A 21203-nucleotide genomic window follows, 5' to 3' on the forward strand; every position below is an offset into this window, starting at 1 on the left:
CACCCTCCAACTCCAACTCCACCCTCCAACTCCACCCTCCAACTCCAACTCCTCCCTCCAACTCCACCCTCCAATTCCACCCTTCAATTCCACCCTCCAACTACACCATCCAATTCCATCCCCACCCTCCAACTCCACCCTCCAACTCCAACTCCACCCACAAGCTCCACCCTCCAACTCTACCCCCCATCTCCACCCTCCAACTCCACCCTCCAACTCCAACTTTAACTGCACCCTCCAACTTCAACTCCACCCGCCAACTCCAACTCCACCCTCCAACTCCAACTGCACCCTTCAACTCCACCCTCCAACTCCACCCTCAAACTCCACCCTCTGACTCCACCCTCCAACTCCAACTCCATCCTCCAACTCCAACCTCCACCCTCCAAACCACCCTCCATCCTCCAACTCCACCCTCCAATTCCAGCCCTCAACTCCACCCTCCAACTCCACCGTCCAACTCCAACTCCACCTTCCAATTCCACCTCCACCCTCCAACTCCAACTCCACCCTCCAACTCCAACAACACCCTCCAATTCCAACTCCACCCTCCAACTCCAATTCCACCCTCCAACTCCACCCTCCAACTCCACCCTCCAACTCTACCCTCCAACTCCACCCTCCAACTCCACCCTCCAACTCCACCCTCCAACTCCACCCTCCAACTCCAACTCCAACTCCACCCTCCAACTCCAACTCCACCCTCCAACTCCAACTGCACCCTTCAACTCCACCCTCCAACTCCACCCTCCAACTCCAACTCCAGCCTCCAACTCCAACCTCCACCCTCCAACCCACCCTCCACCCTCCAACTCCACCCTCCAATTCCACCCTTCAACTCCACCCTCCAACTCCAACTCCACCCTCCAACTTCAACTCCACCCTCCAACTCCACCCTCCAATTCCACCCTCCAACTTCAACTCCACCCTCCAACTCCACCCTCCAACTCCACCCTCCAACTCCACCCTCCAAATCCACCCGCCAACTCCACCCTCCATCACTCAGGAACACCACCACATCCCTCAGGGACACCACCACATCACTCGGGGACACCCACATCACTCGGGGACACCACCACATCACTCAGGAACACCACCACATCACTCGGGGACACCACCACATCACTCAGTGACACCACCACATCACTCGGGCGCACCACCTCAGGGGCACCACCACATCACTCAGGGAAACCACCACATCACTCAGGAACACCACCACATCATTCAGGGACACCACCACATCACTCGGGGACACCACCACATCACTCAGGGACACCACCACATCACTCTGGGAATACCACCACATCACTCAGGAACACCACCACATCACTCAGGGACACCACCACATCACTCGAGGACTCCCACATCACTCGGGGACACCACCACTTCACTCAGGGACACCACCACATCACTCTGGGACACCACCAATTCACTCTGGGACACCACCACATCACTCTAATACACTGCCACTTCACTCAGCCCATCCACGTCATCACTCAGCACCACAACGGCACTGTCCTTACGTGCTACCAACAAGCACTGCCATAGCCAATAGGACCCTCCAACTCCAACTGCACCCACCAACTCCAACTCCACCCTCCAACTCCACCCTCCAACTCCAACTCCAACTCCACCCTCCAAATCCACCCTCCAACTCCACCCTCCAACTCCTCCCTCCAACTCCAACTCCACCCTCCAACTCCAACTCATTGAACTCTCACAATACATCTGTCCTCCCATCCAGTTTGAAGATATACACACACACACATAATCTATTACAGGGGCACTGGGTGGCCTGCATTCATAAAATATCACTGACACCCACACATCCATTCTGCGAACAGGAGTGTAATGCTCCCCTACAAGTCTCTTATGCCAACTACAATCCCTCCAAGAGACCTGCCCATTCCTTATTTTGATTAATCTACATACTTACTCCAGTAACTTATAAATTAGCTGTTTAGTTAATTTTAAAGGCTTTTTGAACAGCCTTAGTGCCATCTTGAGCTGTTCTTACCATCTATTTCCTTCATACTTATAAATTTAACTTGCAACTTGAAAAGCAACCAAAAATATGTTTAAACAATGACGCTGTAGTAGACAGAGAATAGTTGTGTCACAAGCAGGTGATGTTTTAGGGCATTATTCTCATATAGCAAAATGAAGCTGATTCCATGTAACAAAAGCACTTTGGATAGTTAAAAATCATTTACAAGGTTCCATAGGGCCAACATGTTTCATCCCAAGTCTAGACAACTTTTTTAGTAGTCACTTATAGAAAGGGAGTGTTACTTGATGAAAATGTGAATCCCCACAGTTTCTGATATAGGCCAATCCTTTTATGAAAACAGTAACTTAAAGGTCTGGGTTTTAGGGATGAGAAGCGAGGAATTCTTTTGTACAGCACATTGCAGTGAAGGTGTTTTCTCATTCTATTTGGCGAAATGATATTGAAATATTTTGGTATTTGGGGATTTAGTATAACAACAGCATAGGTGAGCATCAAGTTTTCTTTTCTCCTCTGGCCTCCCCTGTACTGAACCCTGGATATAGAGATAATGTTCTTTCTCTTATAATCCCTTTTAGACATCAGAAATTATTCATGTTAAAAAATAAGGTCGTAGTTCACAGACCCGTCTTGAATCTCCAGTGTTTATAAAGCATATATTGTATACTGTTTCCTACTATGGGAGGCTATGCCACTGATCTCCGACTTTCACAGCTCATGGAATCCTTTGCTCTAAAATTATTGTGACAACTGAAGTTCTTGACTCAACTCATTACTTTTCTTTCTTGATTCCTAGTTAATTGTCTACAGTCTAGTTGAGTGAGCACCATCAACCACAGTTGAAATTTGAATTTCACTCAAGTCAGGATGTCCAACAATGTGAGTTTTGATTTCATGCCTATAAGTGTAAATGAGGTATTATGCTTAATTGTCATTATCAGGGTTTGAGCTTCTGAAATAGAGAAGAGTACTGCTATTTGAGTGAAAATTCACATGTTAAGTCCCGATTCTAAAAGAAGCTGCAGGTGAACAAAGGTAAAACATAAGACATGCAATGTTTTAAAACAGGAGAGGAAACAATATAGTGTCACCTACTAAAAACAAAGGGAGCGAGAAGAGTTTTTGTAGTGACCTTTGAACTATGTTTTTGTTTGATGACTGAGAAATGATCGGACCTAAATATATGGGAGCAGATTTAAAATCCCCATGTGCCGCGGTGCATCTAGTTGCATGAGGCAGTTGTGGCGTAGCCTGCTGAGTGATATTTACAAGCACAGGTAAAGTCATTCTGCGTGACTTAACCTGTGCTCGTAAGTATCGCCCCAGTTCATGCAAAACTTTGCGTGTTAGGGGCAGGACATGGGTGTTGATATGGGTGTTCCCACGCAACACCCATGTCCACTGATGCATTTCAGATTTACAAGAAATCGTAAATCTGGAAATGTGTCAGAATGTCAGAAGGTGCCCCTTCCTGCACAAGAACAATCTCCCTATGACGCAGGCATCCTTGCACCACTGTGCAAGGCTGCCTGCGCCGACGCATGGCAGCTGTTTGTGTGCCAGCGCAAGGGGAAGCAGAGAGGTGCAACATACTGTTGTAAATATGTTGCATCCCTGTGCTTTGAAACTAACGCAGTGCAGCACAGCAAAATGACTTGCTTCATCGCTCTGCGTTAGTTTCTTTTAGATATGCCCCGCGGTTTTTTCCAAACTTACAATGTTAGTTTAAAAGTTCAGGAGGATAAGTAGTGAGAAAATTATTGTGCCTACTTTAAAGTTTTCACTTTCATGAAAAGAGTTGTCATTTGAGATGTTCTCAATTTTGTTGACAATCAATTTAGTTTCTTCAAAAAAAAAGTAGGGGTGTGATCTCTTTCCCATAGTTGTACAAACATCATGTTTAGAGCTCGCTCCACTACAGGCCTTCAATGTGAAGTGAAAGAGTTACACTTGGTGAAACAATTTACTTCCCCATCAAGGCAGGAGTGAGATATAGGGCAGCTCACGAGGAGGCTCAAAGAATGTGAAACAACACCGAATCAACCCCAGCCCACAAAACTACTCCTGACCCAACCACCAGCCAACAAACCAACCCAACCCACCCCCTCCAGCCGGCAAATCAAAATCTGACTCACCCTCAGCCTATAAAACTACCCCAACCCCACCAGCCTACTAAACTACAACAAAACAACCCCCAGCCCAAACTACACTCAGCACAAATAAACTCAACGCTTCCTGCAAGGTCTTCTTGCTTCTGTCCGTAGCAGGCAGCAGTTAGTATGCATATTGCCTTTACCACACATATGCGTGCTTAGGGCATATGTGTGGTTAATGCATGTTCTGTAGATCTAGCAGAGTTGGAACACTCATGGTTTAGACCACAGTGTTCCGACTGTTCCCCGACCATGGCATTTGAATATAGCGGATTCCCTTCAGTAGTTAGCTACTACATTTCAACGAGAAAATGGCTGAGCGGCACAGGGTGTAACATTGTATATCAATATGATGAAATGGTGAAATCTGGTTTTAGAGAAAAAGACTAAATGATTCTTTCTGTTTCTCTTGTAGTTCTGCATGCGAGCCCGCCTGAGGGCAGTAATCTGCTGCTGCAGACCAGTCCCTGAGGGAGGTAAGTGGTAGAAAGCAAAACCCCTCATTACCTCATGCCACTAGACATAAATGTACTCTGAGGGGCAGATTAACAAGCCCCTTGACACACCGGTTCAACATTTTTTGGGTTGTGCCGGTGGCGCATGGTAACACTCCATATTTACAAGGGCAGGAAAAGCCACTTTGCTTGTCCTTGTAAATATGACCCCTTTACACGCAGCACTTTGCATGAAAGGGACTTTCCATGGGTGTTGCTATGGGTGTTCACATGCAGCACCCATGGAACCAGACACATTTTCAGATTCACAAGGAATCATAAATCTGGAAATGAGTGTGAATTCTACGCCTCCCCAGCGGAGGCGTAGGGAAGCGCAACAAGGAGAAATGTATTAATTTCTCCTCGTTTTCTTTTCCTCTTTCTATGGGTGCTGCAATTTGCAGCACACATAGAAAAAGGAAATCACCTCTAATGATTGTTTATGTGCAGGAAGGGTTCCCTTCCGGCACATCAATAATCATTGAAACAATGCAGTTTTTCAACTTCTATGGGTGCTAATGCAGCACACATAGAAGTTGAAAAACGTCATTTCAGATTGTTTTTGTGCAGGAAGGGAACCCTTCCTGAACAAAAACAATCTCCCCACGACGCACTGCTCACGGCAGCAGTTTGTACGTCAGCGCAGAGGGAAGCACTGAGATGTGACATATTGTTGTAAATATGTTGCATCCCTGTGCTTTGATAGTGACTCAATGTGGCTTGCATTCGGCACTGAGGGGCATATTATCGCCATTTTATCGGCAGGAAACTGCCGATAAAATGGCGATAATGGGCTTTATAATACGCCCTTGTTAATTCCCATACAAGCCCATGTTAATACCAGAACAAGGGCTTCTATGGGAATTAACAAGGGCGTAATATCAAGCCCATTATCGCCGTTTTATCGGCAGTTTCCTGCCGATAAAATGGCGATCATTTTAACACCGGTCCTTGATAATATGCCCCTGGGTCACTTTCTTGTAAATCTGCCCCTGAGTTTTCCCCTTTGTGTGAGTTATTTGATTGTTTATAGTTTTAATGAAAGGAAGGGATGCATTTCTGTAAAAAGTACATTTTCAGCACAGAACACACTGTCCTTGAAGCTATTATGTAATAATATAGTACGTGAAATGCAGGTGAATCAACCCCTCAATATTCAAGTACATGCGGATATGGAGGCAGCAGTCACTCAATGTTACAATGTATGGCGCCGGCATTGATCATTTAATATTTCATTTCTGAGCATGTTGGGCCACAGTCATTGTGGTGGGAGGTACTGGCTGTGTTTCAAATCCTGGTACCACCTCGGCAGAATGGTCATTCAACAACCAAACACAGCACTGACAAATTATTGGAGCCTTATGGCATGTGTGTGGTAGGCTTGGAGCCCACTGGATCACCAGGCAAGATGGTCAAAGACGTTTTAAGGCATTGGCAAATTAGGCAATTGCCCAGGGCCCCCACCTTCCAAGAGGCCCCATGGGAAAGTGGACTTTCTCACTATTTGATCTTTGACTATTCTGTTTCTCTCTTAAAACTCTCTACCTCATGCCACTACTGACTCTTTTGAGTCATTTTTAGGAATTTTGGGATCCCTGTCAGGACATATTTAATCTGTTATTGTGTGCTCCTATTATAGTGTGACATATGGTTTAGTATTGTTTGGCATCAAGCAGGATTGAAATAGTAGGAAATGGATAATACATTTCAAATTTGTACTGTACAGATGCCCTCAAATTATGTCTTACCCAGGGCCCCCCAAATCCTTATGAGGACAATAAAGATGGTCAAGTGTAGTGTGGGCTGTGAAAATGTGCAGCCAAATGCTGGTGGTGGCCGCAGAGCTACGTTAGACGGCAGGTGTCTTTGGAAGTACCTGGCTCACAGAGACCGAGGGACAGTGTATGCTGATGGCAAAAGGAGAAGCCTGGGCTCGCTCACAAATGGAATCTTTGTTCAGTACGGACACATTTTTACAGAACTCCTAGGCTCTTGATAGGGGTAAACAACCTTTACCACGAAGTTTTTACCACGCGGTACCTTTACCACGCGGCCGTTACAACGCAAGTCGTTACCACGACTTGCGCTGGAGGGCGCTGTGGGATAAGGAATTTTATAAATTTATATTCCAACACCTTCCCTACTGTCATATAGCTACTGTATATCTTTATAATGCGTTAAGTTAGCATAGGATCATTACATGTTTAAACGCCATTTTTTCCTTTTGCTGCTTCTGCACACGACACTTAATTGTTGATTTAGCTTTCAACCTAGTAGTTCGTTGTGGTTTACATGAGAATAATATGTTATTACTCTGATATCAGCTTTGCTTAATAAAATATGTCTGTACAGAGAGTGCTGAAGCCTCAGGAATAACAAGATACAGAATTGTTATGTGGTCTGATCTTCGCGCCTCCATAGACATAACATAAGTGCAGCTTCTGCCAACTTTGGGCTTTAGGCGGGTTTTATATGGCTTTGAGTGAAGCACACAAATACACTTGATGCTGTTCGCATGCAGAGAGAGCTGGTGTATGCTGATGTGATTCCTTCATTCTAGGATCCTGAGGTATGGGCCTGCCCTAATTCAACCCAAAGAGACCTTCTTAGCTATTAATATAATATGCGAGTTAGGGAGGGTGAGAAATAAGTGTTGTTAACCCTTATTCATTACAGCATGTTAGTATGCTGTCACCATTCACTTTCTATGGACTAGTAACTATGTTGATAACTTTGCTTTTGATAATATGTCTCCCTGTATTATCTAAGATACTGCGCCTGAGAAGACGGCATTAGTAAATAAATATTTCAATTATGCACGTGTCCTCATTTACTCCAAGTTCTGATTTGAAATGATTGTATAACGAAAGAGTGTTCATGTGTTCCACGTAACCTGAGGTTTGTGAGTTCATGTTCTGGTTTGTCTAAACATTGGGAGTTGGTTATGACCAATGAGACACTGTAGCTAGCTCGGTAAGGGGTTTGTTGGGTACTAAGGTGAGTTTTGGGTCACCCTAATTCGCTGAGGTTCCAATCCTCTGTGCACAGTTCTGTGGGAGAACAGAAACCCTGCTACATGGCGCCCATACGTTGGTGGTCTTATATCATGACACTCGAGTAGTATATTATTCAAATCTTAACCCCTTCACTGTCGTTTCCGGAAAACGGTGGTGTCGGTGAAACCTACCTATTTTTGAAATAGGTCTTTTCAAGCTTGAATCTTTCTAAAACGGTTTCTTTGAATTACTACCCAGTTGTGCTACAAAGTTTCCTTTGTTTTTCCGTGGTTCCGTTGATATCATGGCTGTGGCCATTGCGCAGCATAGTCGCATTGCGGTGCGCAACCATTTACAAACTTACCAAGTCCCTTTGGATGGCATGGCTGTGATTTTGGTGGTGTGTGCAGATCCGGCATACCCATTCGAGCTGTTTTACTCGTGGGTCACATTTCCGGAGGTGGACGCAAATTCTGGAGTGTTCCTACACTACACACCATCCCCTGTACCGGCTGAGTATACACCGTACAGGGCACTGGAAATACCTATTGATCATTGGCAGCATCGCGTTTGGTTTGATGGCGCCCTTCCCCACAATTTGTCCGCTGCGACGTTAGGTCCACTATCCATTCCAGGCACAAATTGGCCTGCATTGGGTGGATTCACCCCGCACCCGAATCATGGCGCTTGTCCCCTTGCGGATATTCGCAGACTACACGTTGTCTCGATTGCCGTGATTCGTGCATTAGTGCAATACATAGGTCGTCATCTCCCGGGAGGTCCCCCGGGGGGTGCGGCCGTTCAAACGGAACATGGCGGTTTGAAGCTTAATCCAGTCATGGTCAATTCAGTTTTTGGTAAACGCCCCGATGATAGGGATGATTTTCCTTTTTGGCTTGCCGAGAAATTTGACCAACTGGAAGCTGTGTTTCCGAATTCTACTCCTGCTGATAAACATAGAATGTTGACAATTACTTTACCAAAGGATATAACTCCCGAACTCGTTGACTGTGAAAGTTGGGGTAAGACTTTTGCAGCTGTTTATGCAAGGTGTTTCGGCACCCCAACTATGGCTGTACTGCCTACGATCATAAAACGTGTTCAGGATGATCACGGTCCGGAGGCAGCGGTTGAATTGGGTATGCGCCTGTGTGGTTCTTTTGAGATTGTTAGCGATCTAATTCTCTCCAATATCAAAGGAGATGCAGTGAACTTCCAGGTTTTTAATGCTTTGGCAGCATTACCCGATGCCGAAAAGCCCCGTCAGTTGGCGAAGATTGTAGTGGCCGCTTATAAAACAATTGGTCGCACAAGTAAGGGTCTAAAGTATTTCGCAGTTAAGGATAAGAAACAACCACAAGTGCAGTCTGCTGCGGCAGATGTGCAACCCAAGTCCAAAAAACAAAATTGGCCTCAAAAACAGAAACAGGGGAAGCGACAACAGCAGACTCAGGATTCTTATCCTGCGCCACAAGTTCCTGCGCCGACTGAGAAAGTTTATGATTTGAGCGACCGCGCGATGATTAAATCACCTGATCGATTTCAGGTTTCTGATCAACGCTCTCCTCGTTCCTTTCAGGACTCATCGGCCCCGAAGACCGGTGGAGGAGGAGGCGGATGGGGGCGTGGTGGCCAACAAGGACGTGGTCAGCCCCGCCAAACAGAAGGCGCAGGGAAGCAGGAGGATTCTACGCCAAAGAGACCGCAGTTTGCGAAAAAGAAAGTCGCAGCCTTAACAGCACATCGATATGCCACAGATAGTGAGAACGCGGCTTCGGAATCTGACGTGGGCTCTGACCTTGCTGGACAGCGCGGCGGAGATTACCATAGTGAGAGAGGCGCTGCGTCCACTACTGAGGGTGACAGCGACTGATGTCTATGTTGTAATAGAAACAGCCGATACGAGACTTGCTCCCCCTGAAAGACTTTATGAAATTGTCCTGTTAATTGAAGGTGACATACAGCGTACCATAAAAGGGGTATTTTGGGAAAATCTGTCTTCTACGTATGACATTTTGCTTTCGGAGGCTGACTGGCTCCCACCTTTTGTGCTCGCGGCGCCGCGAGGGGAGGAGGTAATCCTCCCCAGTTTCGCGAACACTGTCTCGAGAGAGCATGCGCAGCATTTTGCAGAAGAGTGGGCTCGGGCACTCGCACCGGCTCTGTACCGTAATCAATGTGGTAGGGATAAATTGTCCCCGAGCAATGAAATCCCGTTACGGTCTCAGCCACAGCCTCAACCTCAATATCCGATTCGGCGTGAAGCAAAGGCTTCCGTCGCGGAAATCCTTGAACAATTGGAATATCTAGGAGTCATTGAAACATGTGTGTCACCGATGAATAATCCTCTTTTTACTGTAACCAAACCTGACGGGTCATATCATTTGGTATTGGATTACCGGCATTTAAACTCGCATTGCCGTAACTGTGCAGTACAGAATACTCACGGCTCTGCCCTAGTGGATAGTCTAGTGCGTAAGCGTTTTAAAACAACGTTGGCCATTTCCAACGGTTTTTATGCCCACAGATTGGATGGCTTAAGCTCCCAATGGACCAGTTTTACATGCGCTGGTGTCCAAAAACAATTCCGGCGTCTCCCAATGGGCTATAAGAATAGTCCTGGTATTTTTACCGCACGCATAGTCTCTCTTTTGGAGAGGATCGACCCAGATGCTTGTTCGTATGTGGATGACATATATCTCACAGACGATGAAATTTGGGAGCATCTGTGTCGTGTGAATTCAATAATTTGTAACTTTGCAGACACGGGTTACAAATTTAACTTTGCAAAATCGCACATTGCTGAGTACACAGTGTTGTTCCTGGGCTATGAGCTCAACAATGAAGGTAGAGGTTTGGCTCCTCACTTCTTGGAGAAATGCGCCCAGTTGCGCGCTCCAACAACACTGAAGAAATTACAGTCATTACTGGGCTTTTTAAATTTCGGGAGGACATACATTCCGGAATATGCCCAGCGTATCAAGCCTTTGTATGTTTTGATACAACCAACTTTTTCAAAATCATGCTGGCTGCCTGAGCACTCAGCCATCTTGCAGTCCTTGCAGGCTGATCTGCTCGCTTCTAAATTCTTACTGACTCGTGATAACCATACCAACCTGGTGATAAGAATAATACCGGGGACTGTGGATTTCACGTACCTCCCTTTTAATGAAGGAGACACAGTACCTATTGCTTACAAGCCACACTTGTACACTTTGGCGGAGATGCGATTTCCCACTGTGGAAAAGGTTTTAACAGCTGTGCAGATGGCTATTCTTAAAGAACGGGCTCTGTCACAGGGGAAACGCATGTTGGTTGTTACACCCTGCCCTCATTTGGAGGCAGTCACGAAAGCCAGTGTACCAAATTCAAAAGCTTTGCACCCTTGGTGGATTCAGTGGGCTGCGTCCTTGACGTCCACAGACGTCACGTTTATTTTTGACGCCTCGTTGCGGTCGCAAGAGTTCTTGCAGTATGAGTTTGTTCATCCTGCTCCTCTAGCTATGCGACCTTTGGGGGACTTCCATTGTATCATTTGCACTGATGGTTCGGCGCAGGTTGCGCATGGCTCTAAACACGCCTACGTTTCCGCATGCGCCATTGTGGTCGGTGCTATGTTGAACGATGAGTTAGTCTCCAGGGAAGTGCACACGTTGCCACTGGGGGATTGTACCGCACAATTAGCAGAGCTTCGTGCTCCCTTACTAGCGTTGGAGTACGCAGATCCTAGTGTTACTACTTTGATTGTGAGTGATTCTTTCTACTGTGTCCAGTCTTACAATGAAAGCTTGTTCTTTTGGATTCAGAACGATTTTCGTGATTCCAAGGGTAGCACAATAAAACACAAGATGATCTGGGTTCGAGTGGCAGAGCTTAAGGCTAAGTTGCAGCTCATTTTTGTAATTCATACTCTCGGCCATCAGCGTCTAGGAGTTCACGCTGTCGGTAACTCGCTTGCTGAGGAGGCAGCGAAATTAGCGGTGTCTACTTACTTAGTTGCGGCAGTTACACCGTCCAAAAGTAAGATTGATAGTGATATCTTGGCGGCTATTGCTGCAACTGAGAAGGGGAGTAAACATCCTTCGGGGTTCCCTTCGAAGTACACATACCACTTAAGTCCCGAAATGTTTCCGTTTGTGAAAATTCCTGAAGTTGGTGATCGTTTGATTCCCAACTCGGATCGCAGGGCAGACTTGATTACAGCAGCTCATGAAGGTGTAGCGTCTGCGCATGCGGGCGTCTCAGCCACTGTAACTCAATTACAACAACGTTTCTGGTGGCGGGGACTGTTCAAACAGACGCGTGATTATGTCCTTCTTTGTGACATTTGTCAGCAGATTAAACCTTCGACTGCTGCGCGTCCGCCACAGACACAGTTGTACACTTCTAATAAACCACTAGGTTGTGTTTATTTAGATCACTGCGGTCCTTTTTCCTCTGATACTGCGTATAAGTACATCTTAGTAGCAGTTGATTCATGCACACGCTTTGTGTGGGTATGGCCACATCGCAGCGCTGATTCACGGACTGTCATAAGAGATTTGCGTGTCTTTGTAGGGATTTTTGCCTGTGGAACCTTCCATTCGGATGAGGGTCCGGCTTTCGCCTCTAAGGCGTATAAGGATGCCATGACTTCGATGGGGGTCCAAGTCAAGTTTTCGTCTCCCTACAGACCTGAGGGTAACAGTGTAGTGGAGCGAATGAACCGTGATTTAAAGCAATCTTTGACAGCTCGCGTTATAGGCACTGGCAGAAACTGGCTAGCCCACCTCTATGGCGTGCAGCGTGCACTTAATAGTCTCCCTAGAAGGTCTCTGGGTGGGCGGACCCCATACGAAATGCTCTTTGGCATCAAGATGTTCGTCCCTGACCTCGACGGTCTAGACTGCGTGGCTCGCGCCACAACCTTTGACGTAGATGAACATTGTAATGTTTTACAGGATCTACAAAAGACCAGAGACAGTCTTGCAAAGGAACATTTGCCCTCCACATCGGATGTTGCGTTGCAGATCCCGGTAGTCGGCTGGCTACCCCAAGTTGGTGACCTGGTTCGCGAGAAGATCGATAACAAGAAAGAATTTGGTCCTTCCTATCGAGCTCCGGTTCCAGTGCTTGGAGTGAAAGGCACAAGAACAGTCATTTTACCACCACTTCCTGGTCGTAAGGAAAACAGGTTTATTTCAATTGACAATGTCAAGATACACAGAGTGGCCGATTCTTCTTAGCATGACACCGGCTGTTTCCTGTCCTTCCATTGTGAGACATTCAGTTTTGCCCACGGCTTCTAATAATGAAACTGAAGTGGCCATCGATTTACCTGCAATTTCCAGTCCTTTACTAAGTACTTTGCCCGGTACAAACCATGATGAATTAGACTATACTTACCCCACTGACTTGTCCATACCTGACCTGCAAGCACGTTTGGCCACAGAATCCAGATTTTCATTTGACACTGTTTCCAATGGCTCAAAGAAACCCTCACGTTTTGCAGTTTATGCCAGCTTGTTTAAAAAACATTTTTTAATTCCCCCTTGGACATACATTTGGCTGGTGCTTTTTTCGATTTACCTTTTTATGACAATTGGGTTTGTGTTTTATTTTTTCCGCTTGGTAAATGGACACTATGTCGAGGAACGAACATGCATTCGACATCTCAATGGAACTTTGGCCCCCCTGTCCTCATCGCATTCTGCACACCGACTGAGAAGAGACTTGACTTTTGTTAACATCACTGCTTGGCCTGTCCTTGATGGGATAGTATGGGATGCCGTTAGATTTCAAATTCATGGGCCTACTGAGGTTGTTAATGTCCCTAATGTACTTAGAGTTAATATGGGGGATGTGGTGAAACAAAACATACGTTCTGATGATTGGGATGTTCAGGCCGTAGAGTCTTTGTTTTCTGATTTGAAATACTATGCTGCCTTTGATGCTGAGGATTTATACTTAGAATCTGCTAATTATAGTGATTTGTTTTGCTTTCAACATTTTGGCAATCACTTCTTGCATAAAACAACATCCAGAAGGAATACTGTAAATTACACACAATGGGAGCACTGCCCAGCTCCTAAACAAGGCAGTTCAAGTACTTTTTTGAAAAAGTACACTTATTTTACTGACTTTAATCAGTCTAATCCCGAGTCCTTTTATTTCAAAATGACACAGAAGCCTATGTCCAAGGTTAGACTTACCGATACTAAATTATTGTACTCGAAGTCCTTTCTTGATCAATTGGCTGTTGGCGGCTATGAATTATGGAAGGAAACTATTGATCTAAAATCTGTTTGGGGTTCGAAAATCTGGCAGGTACAAGGCACTGAGGCTTTGCACCGTGCATGTCTCATCCCGAATCAAATGTTGTTTTTGAATTCCACTATTTCACAGACAACGTGCTTTGGATTGGCTACTTCTAAAAAACTAAATTTTCCTATTATCCCGGAGTTAGAAGAATATTCTGGCTGGAGTAATTATACTCAGTTTTCGATTAGGGACTTACAGACCCTGTTGCTGAATTCATCCTTTAACATTTCCAGTATAGACCCTAGAGGTTGGCTGGTGTGGCACAGAAGTGCTGATTCATGCCAGCACCGTTTTCTGGGTTTGTCTGATGGCTTTACACAGGTCAGACCTGATCCACGTTTTGAAAGTGAACATTCTGTCACAACTTACTCAGTGGGTAAATTGTGTCAGAGTTGGTTGAAACATACGACATTGTCTGCAGTTAAATTACATCTTGCTAAGCTGAATGATGATGTAGATTTAAATGATTTTATAAAAGGCCCGGTTAGTGGTAGATCAAAAAGATGGATATATGCTATGTACAATGAAATCTGGAAGACCTCACAGATTGAGGCAGTGACACGACTTAGAGCTATAGATCAAGCAAATCTAGAGAAAGTGATTGCTGTAGTTGACAATAGTATTAACTCGCTTTCTTCCCGCATTTACACTTTAGATAACATTGTGTCTTCTGTAGTGGATATTGTGCATGATGAAGTTTCTGTGTTGTACCATGGTCAGAATCAATTACGTTCTATCTTGCAATTTGCATGGACCCTTCAAACGCTTAAATCTGGCAAGGTGCCATGGACCTACATGAATGTTTCTGCTCTCTTTGCACCCTTTAATTTAACTGACAAGCAGCGATTGCTTTCTATGCGAGATGCTTCTTTTTCTATGTTACATATTGAAAGATTGGAGTCCTTACCTTTTTCTGTGGCAGAAGCCTCCGCTGCAACGTGGCTTATCCACGGTTTGATAACTTTACCTTTTGCTTTGTATTAATTTACAAATTGTATGAAATATGTTGACATAGGTCGGTATGAACCTTTAGGTAGTGCATTTCTCCATGAAGTATGGTCCCTTCCTTTCACTTATAGATGTTTGAAAGACGGCCAGGAAGTTTATCTGAATGGGGAGGAATGTACAGAAACTCCAGATCACTCGTTAATGTGTAGGCACATACAATTACACGGCTCTTGCAACCAGGACCGACCTAACTTAGCCTGTGTTTTGAAAGGGACTCCTGTGCCGGCAATCACCCCGACTTTTACCTTACTGGGGAACGGTAGTTATTTACTTTTAAATAATGAAGATTGTTGCGGGTTAATTAAAGGTGTAGCTTATGTGGTAACTGTAACTGAGCGTGTCGTTTGCTGCAGAAATGTCCTGTACCCACCCACACATGAAAATAGGGAGGTTTCCATTTGGCCACGCATCCCAACCTTGAAAGCAGATTTCAGAGGTATGAACAGAATAAGGGCTTTATTGTCCCAGAAAGAAGTGGCCTTGAGTTCGGCTAGGGAGACATTCGTTCTTCACATAGCTAATACCCGGACTGAGGTCCAGGCCCTTTTAAATACTGATTTACCGTTGCATTTCAGTGAGATGATACATTCTATCTTTAACGCGTCCTCCACAACTGGGCTGGCGCATTTTTTTAAATGTGTTAGCAGTGGTCTTGTAACTTCATTTGAAAAAATCTTTGGAGTCATCCCTGCTTTCTTCCATTCCATTTTTTCGAGTTTGTTTGGTGGATTCCCGGTTATACTGGCACTAGCGGCAGCCGTTTTAGTGGTTGTTTGCTTCCTTAAATATGGATGCCCCACATGTGGAAGGAGCCGCCCAGCACCTCCTGGCGTTGTTTCGCAACCAGATGCTTGAATATTATGGCACGCTGCCGCTTGCGATTTTAAGCACGGCTTATGGATTATCGTTTTGATTTTCCTACTTCACCTGTGCCCAGCCTGTGATTCATTGCCTAAGCTGTAATTTTGACTGGGCCAATGATTTGTGTCTCTGCGGACCGGTTTCTCCTGAAGTCGACTTTAATCAGCTGATGAGTCCCATCGTTACTCACGAGTTGGTTTGTACTGGCGACAGGATTATGGCCTTAGCAGCGATGCATGGACTAATGGGTCCTTGGAACATTCTTACAGCAGCGCAAGATTTCTTGGCACTGAGCTTTCTTGAAAACCCACCGAGTTGTCCTCTGATGGTAATAGAGGATCCTGTACTGGGAGAACACGTTTGTTCTTTTCCCCTCTTGACTTGGATGGCTGAACTGTTTTCGGATGAAGACGGTGATTTCCTGTTGGAGGCTCTTGCTGCATATTTTGCATATTCGGTCTTACCTTGATGAACCTTGACGGTTTATGATGATGCCTCATTTTTTGTGTGCATTTTTTCACCTCCCAGTCCTATTTGCTTGAGTGCTGTTGAATTATGAAATTGACATTTTTATATTTTTGATTTGATTACTGTAGTTTTTATATTATAAGGTTGTTCATAGTTCTTGAACTCTGCTTTCATGAAGTCGCCCTTATCTTATCTTATCTTATCCGTCCTCGGATCATGGGGGGGGTGTCATATAGCTACTGTATATCTTTATAATGCGTTAAGTTAGCATAGGCTCATTACATGTTTAAACGCCATTTTTTCCTTTTGCTGCTTCTGCACACGACACTTAATTGTTGATTTAGCTTTCAACCTAGTAGTTCGTTGTGGTTTACATGAGAATAATATGTTATTACTCTGATATCAGCTTTGCTTAATAAAATATGTCTGTACAGAGAGTGCTGAAGCCTCAGGAATAACAAGATACAGAATTGTTATGTGGTCTGATCTTTGCGCCTCCATAGACATAACATAAGTGCAGCTTCTGCCAACTTTGGGCTTTAGGCGGGTTTTATATGGCTTTGCTTGAAGCACACAAACACACTTGATGCTGTTCGCATGCAGAGAGAGCTTGTTTATGCTGATATGATTCCTTCGTTCTAGGATCCTGAGGTATGGGCCCGCCCTAATTCAACCCAAAGAGACCTTCTTAGCTATTAATATAATATGCGAGTTAGTGTGGGTGAGAAATAAGTGTTGTTAACCCTTATTCATTACAGCATGTTAGTATGCTGTCACCATTCACTTTCTATGGACTAGTAACTATGCTGATAACTTTGCTTTTGATAATATGTCTCCTTGTATTATCTAAGATACTGCGCCTGAGAAGACGGCATTAGTAAATAAATATTTCAATTATGCACGTGTCCTCATTTACTCCAAGTTCTGATTTGAAATGATTGTATAACGAAAGAGTGTTCATGTGTTCCACGTAACCTGAGGTTTGTGAGTTCATGTTCTGGTTTGTCTAAACATTGGGAGTTGGTTATGACCAATGAGACACTGTAGCTAGATCGGTAAGGGGTTTGTTGGGTACTAAGGTGAGTTTTGGGTCACCCTAATTCGCTGAGGTTCCAATCCTCTGTGCACAGTTCTGTGGGAGAACAGAAACCCTGCTACACTACTGTTACGCGGACTGGTGTTGGAATATAACATTATAAAAATCCTAAATCCGCGCCCTCCAACGCAAGTCGTGGTAACGACTTGCGTTGTAGCGGCTGCGTGGTAAAGGTATGCGTTGTTACAACCTGCGTTGTAACAACGTACATCCGTGGATAGGAGGTACCTAACCCCAGAAATATAAAGCAAAATGAACAGTTGTAGGCTGGGCCACCAAAAAGGCTGATATTTTAGAACTTTCATAGATGTGGCAAATAGCTTCAGAAGTTATTGTCCAAAACAGTGACCTGGAGAAAATACATTCCAATGGGGAGCATAGGAGCAGGAACACAACTTGTAAGCCTCACTAACAAAATGCTGTGATTTGCTACATGGGCAAATTAGAAGAGCCTGCCATAGCAGTGCCTTCTGAATCTATATATATTAATCTCTTATATTTGATACAACAGTCACAAACAGCTGCACCATTCCTGCTTAAAAAAAAAACCTTATCATAAATTCACACGTATAGTCACATAACATGAACAATTGTTCAGCTGTATCTGAAGTCTAACATAGATGAGTTGAATTGACCATGCATGGTCCCCCATCACCCATCCCGACTCAAATATTCACATTTTGCAAACAGAGAAAGGCAGGCAACAACTATACAATTGGGGGAATAGGGAGAACCAAGTTGGAGGGCCTTTTTCACCAGGAGCATTACAGGACTGGCAGTGAAACGTGTAGCTACCGAGTTTCAGGACAGTTTTGTATCCATCTTTAAACTGATTAGTGTTCAAGCAAACATGGCTTTTAAACTCTAGTAGATTAATAAGTTATGTTATGTTATGTTAGTTTATACTATGTTATTATATTGTTTTTAATGTTATAATTTCAATCAGCAGCAACTTGGGGCATGAAGGGAGGACCATCTGAGGAGCCACTTTCTTCAGTTTGTGCAGACATATGGGACTCTGTAATCGAAATTGACATTCAATCTAGAGATACTTGTGCCCTCAAACTAACCCAAATTTCTGACCAAAGGCTCTTTGTGATTAGCAAATGCCATTGGTGTCGTTTTGGATAGGTTAGAGAGTTCCTAGATATGTTGTCTTGTATGCCAGGGGCTTTAACACAGCATAACATTTGAGGAGTCTCATTATAAAAATGGAGAGTAACAGCTCTAGAATTTATCATGAGAGGCACTTTTATTACGTCTGCATAGTTATGGAAGCTTTGTTGGGAGTGCTAATTCTCTGTACATTTCCCTCCGTAGGCTTCCTCAGGTGCAAGGTGTAGTTCAAGCAGTTAGATTTACATAGAAGTAGGATACAGGAAATAACCAAACCTGAGCAAGACAGTCTGCCTTTCTCCCACAGAATGCTCCGAAATAAAATCAAGCACTCTATCACATAAATTCAACACATTCAAGATGAATCTATGATCAGTTATCATGGGGGTCTCAACTGCACTTAGGAAACGCCACACAACTCCAACAGAACACATAAGACGGAACATGTTTCACAAACTCAACACAGACAAGATATGTAATTTAGCTGGCCAGCACGTGAGTTACAGTAGCCCTACTGATTACGAAACTCACAGAGTTCCACAACATATTAAATAGAACACCACCCACATATTCAGCATGCCACACACTGCAGGCATGCAGTATGATGGCTATCACAGTAGCTCCTCCAACAGAAAACATTAGCATACATTGAACACAGATTCAGATACACTATACAATCAAAAGCACCAACATTACAAACACTACACACACAGCACATACACAGAAGCACATGCACACCTATACTTAGCTATTTGGAGAATGTATGCGCTGTTGGTGAACACATACAGCCTTAACCCTTAACTATCCAGTTCACCCAAAAGTTGACCAGCCCACAATACCAATACCACATCTTTACCCCATAAAGCAAAGCAGAGGCTGATCTGCTTTGTTAACACTTGCATCACGTGGAAAGCCACCAGATTGCGGACAGCACCATAGGACAAAGCCAAAGGCAAAATGTGCACTATGCAAATGCTCGAAATATAGTTTAACATGCAGATAAACTAAGCTGTCGCTGATACATTTGAATAAATATGAAATATGAGACAACCTATAGAGCAATGATGCAAAATACCAAACATTTAGCTTTGTATCTCAATTTAGGTTTTGAGTTTAGAAAATGTTGATACATGAAATGTATGACGGGAAGCTTTTAAGTAGATCCTTGGAAGTGAGCAAATAATTCCACCATTATTTTGCTATATCATTTGGTCCCCTTTCCACATACATGTTTTCACCTTTTAGGCCTCGCCCCATTTTTTTGGTACCTACTGGTGGTGGGTCAGGTTAAGCGGATATATTTTGTCAAGTGACCTGGTGTTTACTTCTTAGACAGGACCTACTGTCCCCCCACCTGACCTAATCATTGCTTTCTTCTTAATGAAATACTTGTCATTTGTCAACCTGGATATACAGGGCCCTCGGGGAGCCACACCTACCTGCACATTGTCTAATGCTGCTTTATCTCACTGCATCTGTTACCCCTTACACTACTTAACTTCTGTTCTGACAATTTTGACTTGACGCTGCACTTTAAGCAAGTGCTGTTCCTGAAGGCCCAGATAAAGGGCGTTTCCATAGTCCAGTCTGGCCAATGCCAAAGTTGTTACCACTGTTTTTACTGCAGGTGGGGAATACAAGGTTTCACCTTCTGAATTAGTTTTAGATTTAAATGTACCTGAGCGGCGACCTTGGTTTGATGTTGGAAGGTGAGACGGTCATCGAAGATGAAGCCTAGATTTCGAGCTTTACGCACTGGGGTCGGAAGTATTCCATAACTGGGGGCCACCATTTCTGAGACCAAATGGTGGAGTCTGAGCCCAGCAGAAGCACCTCTGTTTTACTTCCATTAAGCTTGAGGCACTTTGCCCGCATCCAGTGATCCATGCAGGTCATACACTGATTAAAGCTGGCCGCCGTTTCTTCCAGATTGCCTGAGATGGATACTACAATCTGGGTATAAACGGCATAGGACACTAGCGAGAAGCCAAACTGCCTGATAACGTCAGCTAGGGGGTTGACATACTGATTGAACAGCTTAGGGCTTAAAGATGAGCCCTGAGGTACCCCACAAGGAAGTGAAAAAATGTTTTGAACAAGAATCATCAATCTGAACCTACTGTCACCTATTGTTAAGGTAGGATTTGATTAAGCTTAGTGCTAAGCTTGACACTCCCAACTTCTGAAGCCTTAGATTGAGGATGTCATGGTTCACGGTGTCAAAGGCCGCTGAAAGATCCAAAAGGATCAAGGTGGCCTTTGCACCGGAAACCAGCATAGAGCGAAGCTCCTCTGCTGCCATGACCAAGGCCGTCTCCTTCCATGCCCTTGCCGGAAGCTGTATCGTGAAGAGTCCAGCAGATTTTCTGAGGAAACAAAGGCCGTAAGTTGAAGATTTGTTATTTTTTCCAAAACTTTATCTGGGAACAGAATCCTTGCTATGGGTCGATAATTATTTTGATCGCTGGTGTCTAGGTTTTTTCAGCAGGGGGAGGATGGAGACCTTCTTCCAAGCCTCTGGAAAAATGCTGGACATAAGGATCTCGTTGAAAATCAGACATAGTTGCTCGCTGATCTCATCAGCTGCCTGTTGGAATATTTTAGGGGGGCAGGGGTCGGATGGAGCCACTGCTTTCACCAATCTGACTATCTGCGAAACCTGTTCTACATTTGGGGGGATAAAAGCATTCAAGCCATGGCCAG

General features: G+C 44.5%; 1 protein-coding gene across 1 annotated transcript in view; it reads right to left on the bottom strand.

The window, feature by feature from the left end:
- The window catches only part of LOC144798073 (zinc finger MYM-type protein 1-like), a 38121-nt gene extending 17829 nt beyond the window's left edge, over positions 1-20292 (bottom strand). Inside the window, exon 1 of the mRNA XM_078668847.1 lies at positions 20179-20292. Coding sequence (XP_078524973.1) covers positions 20179-20292 — 114 coding nt within the window. The remainder of the gene's footprint in view (positions 1-20178) is intronic.
- Between the last annotated feature and the right edge of the window lie 911 nt (positions 20293-21203).

This window comes from Lissotriton helveticus, chromosome 12 (assembly GCF_964261635.1).
Source record: "Lissotriton helveticus chromosome 12, aLisHel1.1, whole genome shotgun sequence".
Taxonomy (NCBI): Eukaryota; Metazoa; Chordata; class Amphibia; order Caudata; family Salamandridae; genus Lissotriton; species Lissotriton helveticus.